The 22059-nt window shown below is 41.9% G+C and overlaps 1 protein-coding gene across 1 annotated transcript in view; it reads left to right on the top strand.

The window, feature by feature from the left end:
• Window positions 1-1369: 1369 nt before the first annotated feature.
• Window positions 1370-22059, top strand: part of AOX1 (aldehyde oxidase 1) — a 70142-nt gene continuing 49452 nt past the window's right edge. Inside the window, exons 1-12 of the mRNA XM_055397333.2 lie at window positions 1370-1610; window positions 8039-8096; window positions 10229-10325; window positions 12036-12144; window positions 13860-13986; window positions 16170-16231; window positions 17217-17306; window positions 17941-18021; window positions 18579-18723; window positions 19465-19557; window positions 20638-20789; window positions 20993-21086. Coding sequence (XP_055253308.1) covers window positions 1566-1610; window positions 8039-8096; window positions 10229-10325; window positions 12036-12144; window positions 13860-13986; window positions 16170-16231; window positions 17217-17306; window positions 17941-18021; window positions 18579-18723; window positions 19465-19557; window positions 20638-20789; window positions 20993-21086 — 1153 coding nt within the window. The 5' untranslated portion in view covers window positions 1370-1565. The remainder of the gene's footprint in view (window positions 1611-8038; window positions 8097-10228; window positions 10326-12035; window positions 12145-13859; window positions 13987-16169; window positions 16232-17216; window positions 17307-17940; window positions 18022-18578; window positions 18724-19464; window positions 19558-20637; window positions 20790-20992; window positions 21087-22059) is intronic.

The raw sequence follows: 22059 nt of genomic DNA, 5'->3' as shown, positions 1-22059 counted from the left end.
ATTTAATCAAAGGCTTTAGACCCATAGACAAAATACTGGAAGTCAGGATGGAAGAACAAAGAACACCAGGGAGAAGCAACCAGCTATATTAAATATAGCGTATTCGTTCCATAGGACAACTGACCTGGTTTCTTCTTCAACATGTTCAGTTCAGTCGCTTAGTTGTGTCTGATTCTTTGCGACCCCATGGACTGCAGCATGCCAGGCTTCCCTGTCCATCACCCACTCCTGGAGCTTGCTCAAACTCATATCCATTCAATCGGTGATGCTATCCAACCATCTCATCCTCTGTCGTTCCTTCTCATCCTGCCCTCAATCTTTCCCAGCATCAGGGTCTGTTCCAGTGAGTCAGTTCTTCCCATCAGGCAGCCAAAGTATTGGAGCTTCAGCATCAGTTATTCCAATGAATATTCAGGACTGATTTCATTTAGGATGGACTGGTTGGATCTCCTCCCAGTCCAAGGGACTCTCAAGAGTCTTCCCCCAACACCACAGTTCCAAACCGTCGATTCTTTGGCACTCAGCTTTCTTTATGGTCCCATCCATACACATAAGACTACTGGAAAAAACCATAGCTTTAACTAGAGGGACGTTTGTTGGCAAAGTAACGTCTCTGCTTTTTAATATGCTGCTAGGTTGGTCTTTTAATTTCGTGGCTGTAGTCACCATCTTCAGTGATTTTGAAGCCCAAGAAAATAACATGTTAATAGCATTAAAAAGGAGGAGTGGATGAGGAGACTATTTTAGACTTAAAAAGGTTAAAGAGATAACAAGGACATCAAATGGGAAAAGGCATTTTTTTAAGACCGACCAGAAAGTTAAATTCTAAGTTGTGGACACAGGTGACTTTTATTTTTATGCTTTTCAGTATTTTCCAAGTTTTACTTTTAAAAAAGTCTTTCGAGATGGTTTACATCACTGTTGACACCAAATAAATGTTATGGTTATTTACTGGGCACATTAAGAATAATGATAAAACTTTAAGAATAGTTTATATCAAGGTAGATCTTGATATTAAAAAAAAACTGCAATAATTATATCTAAAAGTGTGAGAGAAAGTTATAAAACCCTCTGTTGTCCTTAAGTTCCTCTCTTGCAAAGCCCGGACTGAATGTGATAGTTTATCAACTATTAAAAGTACAGACTGTTGCAGGCATGGTGGGAGCGGAGATACAAAAAATCTCCTACTGTTCCCGGACTTCAAATCTAGCTGGAAAGCCATTAAAATATACTAATATAAGACGACCGAAGCGACGTCACAGAACCTGCAGTACCTGCTAAGAGGCGGGGGAAGGCAGCACAGACGCCCGGCGCCTTGGGCGAGGAATTCGGGATCGCGTCCAAAGATCCCAGCCAATGGTCTCAGCGCGGAGGGAGCCGGGCGGTGACGTTCTGGGACCCGGGGAGAGTTTTCCCCGCAGGGCGCTCCCGGAACTTTGCATCTAAAGTGAGACTTGAACCCTCGAGGGTGGTTGCACTTTAGGCTCCTTCGACCACTTCTGCGTGTCGGGGCCCCGGTGCCGGGGACTCCTCCTGGGACCTTCGGACCCTCGGACCCCACCACCATGGAAGGGGACGCCGAGCTGCTCTTCTACGTGAACGGCCGCAAGGTGAGCGCGCTCCCGAGCTGCCCGTCCTGTCCCGCGGGTCTCCCGGTGCTGGGGCGCCGGGCCTGGGCTGCACGCCGGTTTGCCTGCGTGTCCCACCTGCACCGTAGTAGCAGGGAAGAGAAGCGTTTTCTAGGTCTGCCTGAATCTTTGGGCCCCCGCCTTCCTAATGTTCCTTTCCCCTCTCCTTCCTAGACGCAGGGGCTGATTCCCAAGCCCACCCCACCCCATCAACAGAAAGAGAAATGATTGTTCTTATTCAGCAGAGTCAGTACTCCGGAATCTTCCCTTTGTCAAACTCATTAGCGGACGGGAGCGTCTTTCGTTAGGCCTCGGCTCTTGGGTGCGTTTGGGTGAGCGGAGAGCAGTTTGGAGTCAGGACAGGGCCGCAGAGATGGATTCACCAAGACTTCTCATTCCCATCGTCTCCAAAGTTACAGAACCTGGCAGCGCTGAGCCCATGTCCGGCTCTGGGGACTCCAGGGTCCTCACTGGGTCCCCTGCTGGCCCGGCGGCCGTCCTCTCGGAAGCCAAGCTGGCTCCGTAGATCCCCTCGGGCAGATCCAGCCGTTGCCCGAGGTTTGGAGGCAGCAAAGCCCCCAGAGAATCCTTTAAAACACCCCCACGCACGAAGCCACAGACTGCTTACTCTTCATGTTGTCCCAGCACTTTGCAAGGGGGATACCTTCGAAGCAAGAAGGTGAGAGTGAAGTGAAGTGAAAGAGGCTCAGTCGTTCCCGACTCTTTGCGACCACATGGACTATACAGTCCATGGAATTCTCCAGGCCAGAATACTGGAGTGGGTAGCCTTTCCCTTCTCCAGGGGATCTTCCCAACCCAGGAATTCAACCGGGGTCTCCTGCACTGCAGGTGGATTCTTTACCAACAGCTCTCAGGGAAGCCCAAGAAGGTGAAAAGGCTTCCTTAAAAGCAAATAATGGAGCAAGGGCTGTGATACTGGCCTTGAGAGCCCCAGTGATCCCTGTGTCTGAGTCAGGGAGAGCCTGACTTTCCCTGACTGGCCCTGGGACTCACCAGGAAGCTAAGGAAAGTCAAAGATCATGGCCTCTCACTTGTGAGGCCTCTTCTAAAGCCCTGAGCTTAATTTTGAATTTGGATTTTGTATCATTTTTCTTAAAGAGGATTTCCCTAAATCATGTAAATTCTAGGTCCTGTATAAAACTTTCCTCTGTACCTGCTGCCTGAGTTTCACACTGGATAAGATGAGTTTGTTTTTCCTGAACTTTCCTGAAGGTGGTCCATTAGGATCCCCTCACAGGACTGCTATGAGAGTGAACCATGATAAGGATTGGGGTGGGAGTGAGTTTGAAGTGGTCTTATGGTGTCATTTTTTTCTTCTTTTGCATAACTGAATGGTGCAGTAGACACAACTGTGACCTTTTTATTTGGACAAACAAGGACACAATTCCAGCTCTAACTCCTAGGGAGACAACATAACCTACCCTCAGTTCCTCTGCTAAAAGGAGATAGTACTACTTACTTCACAAAGAATGGTAGTGAATTTTTAATCCATTGATTTAAAGGCCTGCTCTATCCCAGTATGGCCTTCCCAGGTGGCTCAGTGTTAAAGAATCCACCTGCTAATGCAGGAGATGGGGATTCAGTTCCTGGGTAGCGGGAGATACCCTGGAGGAGATGGCAACCCACTCCAGTATTCTTGCCTGGGAAATCCCATGGACAGAAGAGCCTGGCAGGCTCCAGTCCCTAGGGTCGCAAAGAGTCAGACATGACTGAGCGACTGAGCACATACATGTATATGCTAGTGTTCAGTGTCCTCAGGGGACTCAACAGAGCACAGAAATGACCAAGTCCCTCTGGGGAAGCAGACGACAAGCATAAAAATAAATGGAAATGTATCATGTCAGGCAGTGATAAATGCCAGGATGGAAAACAAAGCAGAGTGAGGGGACGGAGAATGGATGCGAGCTAGTGCTTCGGGCAGGATGGATGTTTAAGACCGGATGAGAGGCTGACATTTGGGTGGTCACCTGTGTGAAGTGAGGAGCAGGCGTCTGAGGGAAAAGCACTCTACACCAAGGAAATGGAGGTGCAAAAATCCTCAGAGACAAGGATTTCTTCATGTTCAGGGGACAGCAAGGAGACTAGAGGGCCTGGAAATGTGGCCAGAGGCCAGATGACTAGGGCTTTTTAGGTAATGGTAAGGGTTTTGGTTAATGGAGGAAATAGGTGTTTGAGTCTTCTTCTCCCCCCCCTCCCTCCCCTGCTCCCAAACAAACTGTAGTGGAATTTTTAACAAAACAGCTAATAATAGTTGATTCTTATCTGCGGGCTTGTTTTATTTATGGCCAAACATCCTATGATCATTTGGAACGTGCATATTAGAAATACTGATTTTGTTTTTGTAGTTGCCCTGTTAAAAGAAATTATGTCACCCTTTCTCTTTCCTGCCCCTCCCTTCCAAATTCTGTTAGGTATGTGCTTCAATCCTGGCAAGCAAACCTGATTGCCACATGGATAGAATTAGAATAAAGTCCCTGAATCAGAGAGTGAGGGGCTGTTGATAAAAGAGGAAAAAGCCACCAGGAACAGGGGTCATGAAGTCAAACATAATCTCTGGGATTAGAGTCTTGCCCTTGAAAAGAAGCTTTGAACCAGTTAGGAGACTGATGTGACTGCCCTCTGCTCTGTGCTTTTTGTAGTATCCCCCCAAGTCACTGGGTTTCCCTGGTGGCTCAGAAGGTAAAGAATCTGCCTGCAACACGGGAGACCCAGGTTTGATCCCGGGGTCGGCAAGATCTCCTGGAGAAAGGAATGGCAACCCACTCCAGTATTCTTGCTTGGAGAATTCCATGGACAGAGGAGCCTAGCAGGCTACAGTCCATGGGGTTCCAAAGAGTCAGACACTACTGAGTGACTAACACTTTGACTTTTCATTCCCAAGTCACCAAAATGTGTCATTGGGCAGGGGCTTAGGCCAAGTACATTGATCAGAGACCTAGTTGCAGAGAGATTTCTGAAATCTTCACCTGTAGCCTCCAGAGTAGGGGACCCAGTTCACTCACCTGGAGTTGAAGGAGGAAGAGCCCATGAATAAATTATGCCCTAGATGCCACATCACAGCGTATCTCAGGAACTGGATCAAGTTGTTCTATGAGGCAGTGAGGCGTAGAGATCAAAGATGTGGACTTTGGAACTAGTTAGGCATGGATTTGAATCCTGTAGTCTCTGCTCTGACACTCAGCAGTTTTGTGGTCCTCGAGCAAGTGTCCTCACCGGTCATCCCCTTCAACCTCTTTCCCAATTCCAAGGCTATGATATCCCACAATACACACCATTTCTGCCCATTTTCCTCCTTTTGGCTTTCCTTATTTTCTGTTCTTTTCCCCTTTTTCTTTCCTCTTTCTGCCTCTGTCTTGTGTCTGGCAAGGTGCCCCCTTCCCAAGTCATGAGCCCTGCACAGAGGAAGGCCATTTCTCAACCTTGTGTAATGTGAACTTGACATCTCCCAAAGGGCCAGTGGAGATACACAGGGACACATGCTCCCCTTGTAACATGCAAGGTTTTGCTGAGACAAGAACATGCCATGACCCTGACTTGAGAGCTGGTATCATCTCTCCCAACCAGAGTCAGTAAGGATAACTCCCTTCCTCATTCATTGCCTCCCACCCCCCAGCCACCATCTGAATCCTGACCTCCTTGTTTCAGTCCAAAACCTGCCAAGACAGGGCGCATGCCAGATCCCTGCCCCGCTTCCCTCCTCCAATGTGCCAATCACCAAATCAAGAAAAATAAACACATTTTAAGTCAGTAGTCCTTTGAGCCAGATTCCAATCTCTTGAGACATTTCTTGGAACAAATACCAAAACAAGCAAAATCTGCTCTTCCATTAATTCCTTATGAAAACACAAATACCTCTCAAGCCTGAAATGCTCTTCCTTGTTACCCAGATCCTATCTCTCCCTTAAAATTGGGCCTCTGTGGATTCACCATTGTATGTATGAATTAGGATTAGTTTCAGCTGAAAATAACTCAAAACTAAATAGTTCAAATAAGGTATAAGTCATTTTTACTTTTACATAAAGGATATCTGGAGAGAGACATTGCTTTCTGGGCTGGTTCAGAAGCTTCATGGTGCCATCTGAGATCCAAGTTTCTTCTCTCTTTTCCCCCTGTTGCCATTAATGTGTTGCCTTAGGGTCTAAAGTAGCTGCTGGCATGCTAACCATTTCGTCTTTATTCCAGGCATCAGGAAGAAAGAAAGCCTGCTAGGAGAGACAACTAAAAGTTTCTGCCACTATTATTGGCTCTTCTCCATTTTTCTTTATTTTCTTTTTATTATGTCCCAGCCTGTGAGATATCATCCCTCCCTCCTTAATGTTCTCATAGCAAATTATCTATGTCAAGTTATTCATTTAAATTAATTAACATTTATTACATCCTTATCGTATACCCCCAGCACCTAGTTCAGTGTTAGACATAAAGAATAGTGGATGGTAATTTCTCTCAGGATCAAGAGAGGTTTATGCATACACAAATAATTGTGATGTAGGGTAACAGGTTTTGTGAAAGATGTGTGGACATTGACCATGGGAGCATGGAGGAAGATGGTTTCTTGGAGCAGAGAGTGGAAGGCAAATATTAGATGGTTGCACAGCCCACAGGAGAGAACATCTGAGCAGGGCTTCAAATGGCATACAAGATTCTTACAAGTAGAGAAGAGAGGAAGGACTTACAGGGCAGTGGGAATCCTATAAGCAAAAGATAAAAGTCCCTGCATTACTAGGACCAGCCACTTCTGGTTACAGTTCATGTGACCAGAGTTCAAGGTACCTGGGTTGAGTGGCAGATGATGGAAAGCTTATCAAAGAAGTCTTATAGCTATGGGAAAGAGTTTGAATTTCTTCTCCTCTTCCAGAAGCTGGTAGAAATTCACCTAAGACCCACTCAGTGTGTTTCTGAAAGATGCACGTTTTCTAGTTCTCTCTTCTGGAAATCCTGATCTGATAAAGGTTTCAATTTAGCAAACACCCTGAATGATTCAGGAATTCCCAGCACAGCAGCATGGCAGCCAGGAGTCAATGTTGGATTTAGGCAGACACAGGAGATGAACAGATTTGGATTTTAGAGAAGTCACTCTGGTAGTGGTATAGAGGGTGGCATCCTGGGTGCCAAGAATGTGGGCAGGAGACCTGTTAGGCAGCTGTTATCATTGTTCAGGCTGGAGGTAATAAGAACGGATTTCAAGGAGTGACAGGATAAGTGAAGGGTGTTTAGAGAATTGTTCTGGAAGTGTAAATGGCCAGGACTTGGTGATGCTGATTGTGGTGGATTGAAGGAAGGGAAACATAGAAAATAGCACAGGCTTTTTAAGCTTGGCTGACCTAGGAGATGGGGGGTCTATTAAACAAGTTCAGGAAAAGAAGGGAAGAAGTAAGTTTTGGAAATAAAATATAGAATTCCATCTGAGGGCCAATTAAGTTGGGGATACCTGAGGGCACTTCACAGTTTTCTTGTACTGCAGTATGTGTGTACACACACACACATACACAGATCATTTCATCCATATTATATTGCATTTTCCTCTAGGGTACAGATCCAACCTTGGTAATTGGCACCTGCCTCACTTTGCCCAGCCTATGGCCACTTAGAATTGAGGGTTAGGATGCAGCTATAGAATAAGCATATGTACCCTCTCCACCTACTTTCCAGTAGGGAAAATTGGTATAACATGGATGAACTCTAGTTCTGAAATTGTGAAGAAAACCATACTTCTATTTATGAACTTAAAAGAAATCCAAGTTTGCAGTTAAGAAAGGGAAAAAGGGAAAACATGATCACTTTGGAAAACATAACCAATCGTGACATTTCGATCATGCCATCCACTAGATGCTGCTGTTTTAACTGCCATGCTGCTAGACTGCCCACACGAACTTGCTCCTTCAGTGTGTCTTTGCTTGCACATATTTGTATCAATTGGCATATGCATTTTATCTTCTCTTTTGTCTCTTAGATTTGGGAGAAGGGATGGTTAATTCTTTGAATATGATAAACAAACAAGTCTTTAAAAAAGTTACAACCTGTATTAGCTTCTCAGAGGTCCAGAAGACCTCCCCCTACCTCTCTGTCTGCTATTTTCAGTTCTGCTGTTATCTTTTTCCTCACTTGCTTCAGACTTTGCAGAAGTGTTTTGATACTAGAAACAACCACTGCCTTAGAGAACAGTGATAGTTCAGGACCATGGACAGTAGCAATGTAGTGGTGGGGCTCAAGATTTAGACTATAAACTTGAGAGATGACTTGTATATTACAGGTGTCCCACAAACATTATGTCAAGTTGAGAATATAAGAGTTAGTTAATATGAATTTTCATGAAATTAGCATGAGCCACCCATGTAATATTCTAACTCTCCTAACTTTGTGTATTAATCTCTTATTTTCTTTTGGTACAGGTGATAGAGAAAAATGTTGATCCTGAAACAATGCTATTGCCATATCTGAGGAAGAAGCGTATCCTTTGCTTTGAGTTGTGTTTGTGTGTGTATGTGTATCTGTGTATAACCCCAATATCTTCATCAAGTGATATTGTAAGTATCTTTTTTGAGCCACATTGAGTCATATCCCCTCCTTTGAGAAAGTCCTACACCTGAGTTTTGTAGACAGTGCTCAGTTGCGCTTATCAGAGAATCAAGTTCTTTCTAATCTCTGTTTTGGCATTAAATATATTGGGTAAAATGGAGAATAGCAACAGGAATTAAAGCAACAGATGCTGACATAGCTTAGTTTAGCATCTATTAGAATTAAGAGTCACAATATTGCTTTTCTAACTTCAAGGACTAATCATCATGCCCATTAGAAAAAGAGCACAGAAATCTCCTAAAATGGAAGCGAAATAACAATGGAGAAATTAAACCTGAAAATGTTACCTTGAAAAAACTTCCTAAGTAAAAGTCATCTAAGAAATGGATAATCTTATCCTGCTGTTTATGAACTCCAGTGGGCTTTTGGCAGTCTGTGGACCCCACTACATTTTATGCAAACTTGTGAGACAATGGGAATTTGTACATTTTTCCCCAGAGAAAGTGAAATTCCCCAAAGGGCACACAACTCAAACAAAAACATAATAACAGTTTTCTGGAAGTCATTCAAGGTTTTGGGGCATAAAAGTAATGAATACTAATTTCCTGGTTATCCATGGTACCAGTGTAATGTTTAAGATTTGTTTCATTTGTGAGTGACAGAAAATCCCAATAGAAGTAAATATGAAATTAAAAGAAGTAAAATCCCAATAGAAGTAAAAATGAAATTAAATATGCAAGAGTTTTATTAGGAAAAATGCCTGAGTGAAATAGAGGGGCAGTCAGAGAAGATTTAGACCTGTAACAAAGAGAAGGCTGAGTGGAGGAGTCTCAGACTGCATGTAATCCAAGGCAGATTCATCAAAGCCACTGGTTGACAAGGACTCCCACACATTTCCATAGCTCAGAGCCACTAGTGGGAAGCAGCCCATGGGAGTCATGACCTTGATGAAAAGTGGGGTGATAGATATCAAAGTGCAGCAGCTGGGTCTGTTGGTCAGTTTTCCTGTATGTTGGAGGAAGTCTCTATGTTGAGGCGCATTCTCATGGCTGTGATACTTACATAAAGAAATCCTGAAGGTAGGTCAATGCAGGCTAACAAAGCAGTGTCACAGCATTATCAGGGGCCAAGGTCTTTCTGTCTTGCTGCTTCACCCTCCTTAGTGTGAAGCTTTCTCCTCATGGTCATAGGTGACTAACTGAGATCCAGCCGTCATATCTGAATTCCAGCACAAAGGAAGAAGTAAGGGACGAGCGAGGGGCAACCATCTTCCTTTGAGGGTGTTGCTTTCCTGCAAGCTACACAGAGCATTTATGCCTCTATCTCTGTGGTCAACATTGTTAATGACCCCACCAAGCATCAGAAGAGGATGGGAAAATGCTACTTTTTTATTCCAGGCAACCACATGTGTAGCTCAAAATTTAGCATTTCTATTACCACAAAAGAATAAGAGAAAAGATATGGGAAAACAACTATCTGTTTCTGCCACTGAGAAACAGAGAGATATAGCAAATATGGATAACATGACACAAATATTCTATGAATTAATTACACTTTGACATTTTACTTTGTATGTCATCAAAGACACACATAAGGAAAGAACAGATACGCGAGGTACTCATACCTGCAAATCCTCAAAGCCATTGATATGTCTAGACTCTTCCTTCAAGTTTGGCCCTCTTTTTGGCAACCTGAGGTCCAGTTGTTTTAAAAAGGAGGAGACTAGACATAACACACAAGTGGGGGACTTTCCTGGCAGTCCAGTGGTTAAGACTCCATGCTTCCACTGCAGAGGGCATGGGTTCAGTCCCTGGTTGGGGAACTGAGATCCGTGTGCCCTGTAGTCAGCAAAAAAAAGAAGAAAATCACAAACACACAAATGAAAATCAAGAATTTATAGGATTATAAATAATAGCAGCTAAGATATACATATGTCATCTGATTAATAAGGATCGAACTTAACTGTACATTTAAGAATGTTTGATGATGTCATCTCCTAAGGTCAGAGCTAGTTTACAAAGCAAATTATGGAAGACACATTATCTTTAACTATGCTTTTCCAGTCCGACTCACAGGAACTAAATATGGCTGTGGAGGGGGAGGCTGTGGTGCCTGCACAGTGATGATATCACGATATAACCCCATTACCAAGAAGATAAGGTACCTTGATGAAAAGTCCACATATGGTTGAATTTTTGTAGCTTTCAAATTTGTTGTTTTCCTTCCTTTGGTAAATGTGCATCGAGCACCTGCTATGTGACAGGAACTGTGGTAAACACTGGGAATGCAATGATGGGCATGGAGCCATTCAGGTTCCAGCAAAAATGTCACTTTCTCAGCCCTCCCTGATCACCTCCCTCATACCCATGCCCCATTTCACCTCTGCAGCTCCCTGCTCCCTTATTAATGTATTCGAGGTACTTCTCATCATGTGTGTGCTGTGTGTATGTATTGTCCAAGTACATGTGTCCATCGTCCCTCGGTGGGAAGATATACTGTACACAGACAGGGATTTTATCTATCTTGTCCACCAATCAATCCTACTGCCTGGTCACTCTGCCTAGCATATAGTAGGCACTCAATGATTACATTTATTTATAAGTGAATAATATCCTTCTAAGGTCTTCCCTGTAGCTCAAACTACGGTAAAGAATCTGCCTGCAATGCAGGAGACCTAGTTTTGATCCCTGGGTCAGGAAGATCCTCTGGAGAAGGGAATGGGAATACACTCCAGTATTCTTACCTGGAGAATCCCATGGACAGAGGAGGCTGGTGGGCTGCAGTCCACGGAGTCGCAAAGAGTCAGACATGACTGAGTGACTAACACTACTACTGCTAATATCCTTCCAGTCTTTCTTTTGTATATATATTTATGGAAGCATACTGCATGTACAGTTTAGAAACTTCCGTTGCTAAATTTCTTATGAATATCTTTTCAAAATAATAAATATAATTTTAATGGCTGTATATGTGCTATCATATATATCACCATCACTAAAAGGTACTTACTTATTGTTTGGGTTTCACTATTATAAAGGAGTGTATCAGTGAGCATTCATATGTCTATATATGTTTATGTTTGTGATGATTTCTTGATGATAGATCCATAGAAGTGGAATTGGAGGATAAAGGGATGAGTGTATCTTTAAATTTTTATGGCTTCCAGCAAGATTCCTCCCAGAGCAGTTCTATCAGTTTACATTCTTTTCAGCAGTCTATGAATTCCATTTCCCCAAAACTTTGCATTCTTAGTGCATTACAGTTTTTAAAAATCTTTGTTATTTTCTTTGATAAAAATGGTTTCTCATTGCTTAATTTGAAACTCTCTTGATTGTTATCAAGGTTGAACATTTGTTTCACATATTTGTTGGCCATCTGTAATTTTGTTTGGTGAAATGAGAACATTTTAGGAGTCATTTTGAGTTAGATATTTTCTAGCAGTAGATTTGTGGGACTGAGGAGTTCTGTGTTCCACACTCTGTTTCTTCTTCTGAGGCAAAATATCAAATTAACTTTATTGCCCAAGCAACCCCTGGCCTGGCATCTGCTTGGAAGATGCAGTCTGCTCCGGGTGATTGTCGCATGTGACTAGAGGAACGAATGTCAGCCCCTCCTTCAAGAGAAAAAAAAACAGAGTTAGTGGAAACTATTCTGGAGTTAGAATTGGAGGCCTAATTTGAATCCCATCTGACACTCCAGCTGTGATCCTGAGCAACTCACTCTGCCCCTCAGAGTCTTCTACAAAATGGCCATGAACTAAGGGCAAAATGTCTATGCAAAACTTGGACTATCTTACAAAACCTGCCGTATTGGAGGTACTGCTTTCCCACTGGATACAATGTGGTTTGTGCTTCTCTTTTTCATATGAAGACATTATCCAGCCAATGCCTGTCTGACACCCATCTGTTCTCTGTATGGGGCTGCCGTCACCACAGTAGAAGGCCTAGGAAGCACCAAGACCAGGATTCATCCTGTTCAGGTGAGAGAGGGCCTGGTCTTCATAGGGTTTCTGTGCTCTGAAAATCATTAATCACACGATGAGTTTGTGAAATTAACATGGTAGAACAGTGGGCCCAGCTGCCTGGTCACAGTCCACAGATGACACAAAGTAGGGGGCAGGGGTGAAACTTGGGACATGTGACTGACTTGTTAGAAAAATACTTTTTAAGACTAGAGAACTCTTTCCTAAAGAGAAAAAAAAAAAAAACTTGACATCACTGGGTTGTTTTTTATATTCTAACTAAATGAGACCTGTTCATTTTATATCTTCCAAACTTATATAGAAAAGAGAGCCATCTAGGCATTGGGGGATAAAATCTTGTTACTTTTTTTCTATAAAGGGAAATGTAACATGATTTTAAAATTGAATGAAAATCTCACTACCAAAAAGATTTGTTGAATTTAGGGCTTATTTGGAAGCTATGTGATGGACAGGGAGGCCTGGCGTGCTGTGATTCATGGGGTCGCGGAGAGTCGGACACGACTGAGCGACTGAACTGAACTGAACTGAACTGGAAGCTATGTAACCGTAGCTGTCAATGAATTGTAAGGCTTTTCTCCTAAGGAGGCTCCTTGTTAGAACTTTGCCTGAAGTGAAAGGACACCTCAGATTCCTGACTCTTTCAATTATTTATGTGCTGCCCAGAAGGATGCTGTTGCTACTTGTTTTTGTCTAAGATAATGAATACCACTTGAGAGGAGAGGGGAAAGATAGGCACAAGCGCAGAAAATAGGCAAGCTTCATATTCTTCAGGCAATTTTGGCTTCGGTTTACTTGGCTTCGGTTTATTTTCTATGATACCTTGTTACCTAGAGGGAGCAGATTCTGCCTGAATATGCTTGTGAGACTTGACTGTTCGGAGGCATGAAAACACTCTGTCATTTAGTACCTGCTGCCCAGTTCCTGGCAGCAAGGTAGCCAGACAACGGCTTCCAAAATGGGCTTGAACCATTGAAGTAAGACTCGAAAGAGAACAGGCTGGGGTGGGAGGCAGGGAGATTTGGAATAAAAGTCAAGACAATCTTTCCTTCTTGATTGTTGTTTAGATTAACGATGGCACTTTGTAAACAAATTCCTGCATGCTAAAGTATTAGGGCTGTACACTCAGGTCGTGTCCGACTCTTTGTAACCCCATGGACTGTAGCCCGCCAGGCTTCTCTGTCCATGGGATTATTCCAGCAAGAATACTGGAGTGGGTTGCCATTCCCGTCTCCATTTAGGGCTTTACTGGGCAGATAAAGGCACTTAGGAAATACTTGAAGTTTTTTCAACTTGAATATAATTCAGTTCATTTATCTGAAGGACTTCCTTTATCTCAGAAATTCCCCTTGTGGACTACAGGTTGAAATACTCAGGAATCTTTTAAAAATATGTGTTGTTGACCCAGCCCCAGAGATTCTGTCAGATAGTTTGGGGTGCTGCTTGGACCTTGGAGATTTTAAAGCTTTCCCCTACAATTCTGAAGGCTGAGAACTTTTGAATGAAGCTCGAAAAGCTGGTGAAGATCAGTCATCATGGCTACCCCAGCCCAAGAAAGGGAGAGATACCAAGGCTGAGAAGAATTTTCTGGGGCCTCTTCTCCAACGTTAATGTGCCTATGACCCACCCAGGGATCTTGTTTGAATGCAGGTTCTGATTCAGTAGGTCCGGAGTCCGGCCCAAGATTCTACGTTTTAATGTTTCTGTGCTTGCAGGAGAGGATTGCCAAGTGTCATGGCACACAGTGTGGCTTCTGCACGCCTGGGATGGTGATGTCCATGTACACGCTGCTGAGGAACCATCCAGAGCCCACCCTGAGTCAGCTAAATGATGCTCTCGGCGGTAGGTTATATGTGTGTGTGCTTTAATTTCTAGTTTCTAAATGACGATGCTGATAATAGCTATTAAACACTTACCAAGTGCCATACACTGCATTAAATGCTATATAAACAGAACTTCATTTACTCTTTATGATGACTTTATAAGGTAGGCACTGTTATTATCTCCCATTTCATAGATGAAGAAACGGAGGTTTAGAGAGAGTAATTTACTAAAAATTATACCACCAATAAGTGGAGGAGTTAGTTTGTTCAAATCAGGTTTCAGACAAGACCCACATACTGCACTTGGCTGACACATTTCTCAAGTCTCTCTTAATCTATAAGGGTCTCCTCCTTGTTTATTGTTTGCTTATTTTAATAATAATTGCAACACCAGTTTATTCCTTTACCCTCCAAGGAATTCAGTTATCTCCAGTTCTCTCCTACTGGAGTGGGTGCTCTCAGGACAGTGTTATCAGAGGGCTCCTAATAAATGCAACATGAAATCAAAGAGTCTGACATCTTCTGGTGATACTTATTTCAAAGAACTGCCTTTATTTGGAGCTAGTTTATCAAATTCAGGAACTCAGTGTGTGTGTGTGCGGAGCTGGTGCTGGGTCTTGGAGGAGTCTTCATTATCAAGATTCTAAACAATTCAGGGAAGCCTGGCGTACTGCAGTCCATGGGGTCCCAAAGAGTCAGACACGACTGACCAACTGAACTGACTGAACAATTCTAAAGAATAAGAGCCTTCCAAATGTTATTTCAGGTGATATCCTCCTTGGCTCTCTGTCTCCTGTCTCCTAGGGACTTTATTTCTCTGCTGTATTACATGGGCCTAAAGCTCATGTGCTCAATTCCTCTGCTGAAGTGTTCCAGGGAAGACAGGACTTAACAGAAGTAAAAAGGGGAGATGGTGCATAAGACACAAACTGGACTTAGTTGGCCTTTGGTCTTTGGCCTTATTTCCTTTAGGTCTTATTATGCATTTGATCTCATGGCCATTTATGATGTAAACAAGTGACAAGAGGTTCTCAAGTTTTAGGGTGATTGACACTTACACGGGAATTTGTTAAGAATGAAGATTCCTGGATCCAACCCTAGAGAGGCTGCTTCAGTGGCTTTGTTTTTTGAATGGATGCCAGATTTAGGGGTTGGAGGAGAACATGGGAAATGGACCACTATAGAGAAATCCTGGCCTAATGATTTATCGTAAATAAATTGGGTACCCATTGCTTCTAAAGCTTAAAAATTGCCTTTTCTTCTATATAATACCTTTGACCTTTCTAGCAACTGAAGCTTAGTTCTCTCTTTTTTTAAAAAAATATCAAAATTTAGCTTTTTTACATTGTCTTTTACTGATATTGAAAACCAAAATTTTTAATTGAAGTATAGTTGATTTAAAATATTGTGTTAGTTTCAGATGTACAACATAGTGATTGAGTATTTTTGCAGACTATATTATCTCACAGGTTATTATAAGAAAATGGATAAAATTCCTTATGTTATACTGTAAGTCTTTATTGCTTCTGTATTTTATATATTATTGTTTGTCTTTGTTAATCCCATACTTGTAATTTATCCCTCCCACTTCCCTCTCCCTATTGTAATCACAAGTTTGTTTTCTATGTCCATGAGTCCATCTCTGCTTTGTATATACATTCCTTTGTATTATTTTCTATTATTCCACATATAAGTTATATTGTATATTTGTATATTTGTCTTTGACTTATTTCAGTAAGCATATTATTCTCTAGGTCCATCCACATTGCTACAAATGGCAGTATTTCATTTTTTTAGGACTCAGTAATATTCCAACACATACACACACACCACATCTTCTTCATCTAATTATCTGTTGATGGCCATTTGGGTTGTGAAAATTAACTCCCAAATTGCTGTAGACCAAGAGTTTTTGGCTTGAAATCATTGTGTTCTTTGAACAGCTCTTACAAGCAGAGGATATAATAACTGTTTGCAGTGAGAAAATACAAATAGCTGAATTGTTAGACCCTGCCACAAGACTATCAGCCAAATATCCCAAGTTGTTGACAAAAAGAAAAAATTTGATTTTGTGGATTTGGTGGACTGAAATGTCAAACAGCGCTTCATTCTTGGGTGGGGTCCTTGTTTCCATTAATCTCTTGGCCAACTGTGCCTGTCTCTAGATTCCTTGATTAACAATACCGGGTTTTTCCCTTTCAGGTAACCTGTGTCGTTGCACTGGATACAGGCCCATAATCGATGCATGCAAGACTTTCTGTAAAGTGAGTAGAAAGGACCACATTACTGAGTATATTTTTTCCCTGGTGAAATAAAATGGTAGGGGGTAGCAGATGTGATTAGAAGAATAGCCCATTGTTACTAATACAGGAAGACTTCTTATCTCAAGGCCTGTAATTGCTGTTTGTTACTTGATCTTGGGCAGGGCACCTACCCTGGTTCACTGAGCTTGCCCCGGTAACTACACAATAAGCACCTGAGCACTTCGACATTGGCTGTGGGTCATTGTTCTGAGGGACCTTTCCTGACCTGTTTTTCTGGGTCAGGTACCCCTTCCTGGTGCTCCGGTAGCCCTCTGAGCACACCCCTACAGCAGCCGTGGTCATATGGTGGTGTAATTGCCCATTTACTCTTTCGTCTTTTCACCAGAAGATGGTCTGCCTGGTGCTTCACCAGTGTGTCAGTTGAATAGGCACTCAGTCAACGCTTGTTGAAGGAACGGATGAATAAACAACATTGAAATGAAGCACATAAGATGAACTTTTGGAATTTCAATGATGAAATAGTGCATCATTAGAACAGAGTGATAATAATAATGCTTGTTATCATTAATAAAATATTTTACCAACAAATAAATTATTAATACCAAGTTATTGGTAATTGTTAATCATAAATTATTTGTTGTTGATAAAATATTAAATCAACCATTGTTGTTATGTGCCAGATTTTGTTACAAGATCTTTACAGCGTAGCGGCTATAGTAATAATACTGTGTTGTGTACCTGAAAGTTGTGAAGAAAGTAGACACACACACACACAAATTTTAGCTATGTGAGGTGATGGATGTGTTAATTAACCTGGTTGTGATCATCATTTAACAAAGTATACATATAATGTAATGTCAAATAGTCACATTGTACACTTTAAATATATATAATTTTATTTGTTAATTATAGCTCAATAAAGCTGAAAAAATATTTAGTAGAATCAGCAATAAATTCTTGGTTATTTGTTTTTCCAACCCACTAGACTTCTGGCTGCTGTCAAAGTAAAGAAAATGGGGTTTGCTGTTTGGATGAAGGAATAAATGGATTACCAGAATTTGAGGAAGGAAATGAGGTCAGTGAAACATAAATTCTTTTTAAGATTTTTCCAGGACATGAGTAGAAACCAAGTTACTTTTAGGAAGAAAAATGGCTGTGCAGGTTTTTGAGGTGTGTCAGCATGTCCTCTCTCCCATTCTCACTCCATCTCTATTTTTAAAAAAAATCTATCTTAACAACTTCATCCCTCACTCCTGACGTTACTCTCAGTCACTTACCACTGTCTGTAGGAGGGAAAACACACTGATCTCTTAGTGTCTCTCAGTTTTTTTTTAAAAAACAATGTGCTCCAGGTCTTTCCTCTAGTGGAGATATTAGGGGAAATGGAAGGGCAGGGAGGGATAAGAAGGTGGCAGGACGTTCAGGGGAAGGTTCTGGTTCTCAGTTGTGTCTGGCCTGCTGCCTCCTCTGCTTCCCCCAGACCCCAAGGAGCATGTGCAGGGCTGGGGGCCCACCGGCAGCTGCACTCAGTCGCTAGCAACCTGGTCTGTGTGAGAGGCCTTGGCTTAGAGCCGAGGTACCATGGCTGGTTGGCGGGCTTTTCTGTCTGTCTGTTCTGTGTCTGTCTTCATCTGACCTCATTCCACAAAGGATTTAAAGTAGGGAGAACTGTCTGATGACAATAACTTCTGGTACTTTCTGTTTTTAAGACAAGTCTGAAACTCTTCTCAGAAGAGGAGTTTCTGCCATTGGATCCAACTCAAGAGCTGATATTTCCTCCTGAGCTAATGGTAAGTAAGGCAAAGTTGAACTCATGCCAGAGGAATTATGGTGAAATGTGAAGAAGGATAATTGCTATGGATCCTCTTGAAAGTTGATTGGCAAGTAGGTAATATCCATCTGCCATTCTCAGTCCAGTCTAAAGAGTGTGGGACCGAAGGAGGAACAGTTGAATGTAATAATCAGCAGATAGTATCTATTACAAAATGTCCTAAAATGACATCACAGCATCTGGAGGTTTAGACATGTTTTCTTCTTCCAGTTTTGCTGAGTTTTGTTCTTCCATCAAGTGTTTTGATGAAATTAAATATGCAAAGTATTTTTAAACATTGAAATAGATTCTTTTAAGATATAAAAGAACCAACAGGAAATATAGTCTCCAGAAGGAGTAAAATATTGTCACATTTTTGTCCCATACTCTGATTCCTAGTAAACACTACTTTTAGGTCACTGTTATTTTATTTTTTAAAGAGATCTCTCTTTCCTTTCCTTGTTCCTATAAAGACAGCAGAAGCAGGTAGAAATGTTATCATGAGATGATCTTGAATCTTTATTGCTTTTTCAATAGACAATGGCTGAGAAAAAAACACAAAAGACCAGGATTTTTGGTAGTGATAGAATGACGTGGATTTCCCCAGTGACACTGAAGGAACTTCTAGAAGCCAAAGTCAAGTATCCCCAGGCCCCTGTTGTCATGGGGAACACCTCTGTGGGTACGTAGAAACCAGGGACTTCTCACAAGAAAACTGAGGAAAAGGGCTTCAGGGAGCAAAACCTCATACATGCATGTTCTTGGGAAAAGCAGCCTGAAATAACATTTTAAATCATCTGTGCTTGACTTCCCTTGAGGATTGCGCAAGAGACTTTTACAGCTTCCATTACATAAGTGAATTCCTGTCACTCTAACCGAAGCAGTACACAGAGTTGAACCCCAGAGTCCTGCTCTGTAACGAGTCAGCAACAGCTGTCCTGTTTTTCCATGTGGAGTCTGATCTGGGGCTGGGATTTGCAATTACTCTGTTTTCCCTCTTAGTGTTGTCTCAACGGATATAGGAGGTTTTCTTAAATTGCAGTGACGGGGTCTTTCTGTTGTGTCCATTGTAAACTCAGTTTGACTACCTGCTTCTTGAAGGAATCTCCCAGAAGTCTTCCCAAGGAGAATTCTGAATATGTCCCAAGAGGTCTTGGATGTGTCAGCCAAGTTTTAACGCTGACAAGTCCAGAAGGCTCCACAAGTTTAGTGAAAATCTGTCTGTCCTTTTTCTGTGTGTGTGATTTAGGAATGAACAGAGCTATAGAAAGATATGCCGTTTTTATATGTTCTAAGGACATCAGTTTTAATCACAATTCCAAAAATTAAAAGGCAGTTAGCCCCCAATTTGTCCTAGTTTGCTTATTTTTTTTCCTAATCCTCAGGCCCTAACATGAAACTTATTTTTTTTTCTGATCCTCAGGCCCTGACATGAAATTTAAAGGCATCTTTCACCCAGTTATAATTTATCCTGATAGAATTGAAGAACTGAGTGTTGTAAACTATACAGATAATGGTGAGTCCTCAGGGTCCCGACTTTCTTAGTTAAAATGCATTAATCAGTTTATTTGCTTTGTTCAGTAGACATGCAGAAGAAATCATTCATAATTATAATATACAGAGAGATTCCCTTGTAAGGTGATCACATTCTGGAGGAGGCTCAGGGAAGAATCCTCTATGATTAGAGGAGATACTGTCTGAATAGTAAGATTTTCACTGAAGAACTTTTATGTCTGCCATTCAGGGAAATGTAACAATTATTCAGTGAAGGGTACCATGCTAAGTTCTGGATAAACAATAAAGATGAGCATCTTTGCTCTCCAGAAGCACAGTAGATAACCAAAGCAAGTTTATATATTATGGAGCTTCCAAACTGGCTTTTCCATTTCAATAAAGTAAACTGATGTAATGACAATGATGAGAGGCAATGAAATGTGAGTTTGAAGTCTGGCTGTGGAGTCCAGTTCCTGACTATGTCATATATTAACTGAAAGACCTTAGTCAAGATACTTAACTGAACCTCAGTTTGTATGGGGCTATTACTATGTCAAAGCTTTGTTAGAATTCAAGAAGATTCTGTGAAGTATTCAACATATTGCTTGACACAGTGACTATTAAAAAAGTTTAGCCTCCATCACCTCCACCACTAGCACCCCCACTCTGTCACCAACACCATCACCTCCTTCACCACCACCATTACAGCCACTGTTAACTCCTCCTTTGTGTGTGTTCAGTGGATCAGTGGTATCCAGCTGTTTGCGACCCGTAGGACTGTAGCCCACCAGGCTCCTCTATCCATGGGATTTTCTGGGCAAGAATACTGGAGTAGGTTGCCATTTCCTCCTCCAAGGGATCTTCCCAACCCAGGGATCAAACTAGCATCTCCTGCATTGGCAGATGGATTCTTTACCACTGCACCACTGGGGAAGCCCACCTCCATTACCAACCACTATTCCTGCCATCACCACCATGACTACCAGTAAGCAGGGCAACATGTATCCATCATAAAGATCCCATATCTGCAGTCTAAAACCTAATGGACATTTCCATGTCAGCAGTGATCACATTGTGTTCTCTGCAAATGATTTCATTTCAGGGCTGACCTTAGGTGCTGCTGTCAGCCTGGCTCAAGTGAAGGACATCCTGGCTAATGTGACCCAGAAGCTCCCTGAGGAGAAGACACAGATGTACCACGCTCTCCTGAAACATTTGGGAACTCTGGCTGGGCCCCAGATCAGGAATATGGCTGTATGTATTTGATGACAGTAATATCTAGTGTGTGCTTTTGAATGACAATTCCTATCAAATTGTGACATTTTCATTCTTTGAGAACAGACCAAAAAAATAGTTTTCCAAAGCTTTGATTCTTGTAATAAGCTTGATTCTTATTTTACCACTTGTGTCTTTATAAGTTCACAACTGGAGTGAAAATAACCCATTATTTTAAAAAGTCTTTAGGGGGCCACATAGTGAGCAGGCATCCAGATTCAGATCTGAACCCTCTCCTGGCTGTAGGCAACTGTACCCTCAACCTGCTGTCAAAAGGTAAGTGACACCTCCTTCCTGGGGATTATTAAATCCTGTTCCTCCTCTCTTTTTGCCTCTCCAGGGTTATAGGAAGTTCAGTTTTGACAATTGCCATTTTTCCTAATATTAATAATTCCATCTCCCTTTCCAGATGCTTGGAAAGTTGGTCAGTCTGGTCCCAATTGTACATGCCCCTAACATCTTCATCTCCTTCCTCTTGAAGAATTCTGGTAGATATTTTCCTATGCTGGTTGCCTGACCAGTGTTGGTTAGTGTCCTGCTGTAATCTGAAGAGTGAAGAGAACTCTAGGCTCATACTTGAGCTGTCATTGATGGAAGCCTGCAAGTCTTTTTCTATTGAACAGTGGTTGAGCTTCATCCTATACTTTTTTGAGTTTTGTTTTTTGAAACTAAGTCTAAGATTTTTTCATTTATTTCTTTTATTTCAATTTAGTCAACAATTATTAGAAAGATTCAATTGGTCCTCTACAAATCTGTATTTTTTTATTTAAAAATACGTACTAACTTTCTGTTACCTGCGTCGTTAAATGCCAGCTCTTCATAGCATCTAAACCACAAAATTATCTTAATGAAGATGTACATTCTGCACTAGGTTCATCAGTCCATTTTTCTCAATTCCACGTAAATGCATTAATATATGATACTTGTTTTTCTCTTTCTAACTTACTTCACTCTGTATGAGAGGCTCTAGGTTCGTCTGCCTCACTACAGTTGACTCAAGTTTGTTCCTTTTTATGGCTGAGTAATATTCCATTACATAGCTGTACCACAACTTCTTTATCCATTCATCTGTCAGTGGACATGTATACACTATCATGTGTAAGATAGTTAGTGAGAATTTGCTAAATAACACAGGGAGACCAGCCTGGTGCTCTGTGATGACCTAGAGGGGTAGGATTGGGGGAGGGAGGGAGGGGAGGGAGGAAAGGGATATGTATATAATTATGACTGATTTATGTTGTTGTACAGC

This window comes from Moschus berezovskii, chromosome 2 (assembly GCF_049115385.1).
Source record: "Moschus berezovskii isolate FMDL1 chromosome 2, NW_MosBer_1.0, whole genome shotgun sequence".
Classification (NCBI taxonomy): domain Eukaryota; kingdom Metazoa; phylum Chordata; class Mammalia; order Artiodactyla; family Moschidae; genus Moschus; species Moschus berezovskii.
Note: the sequence above shows the minus strand (reverse complement) of the source record. Positions and strands in the feature narration are given on the sequence as shown.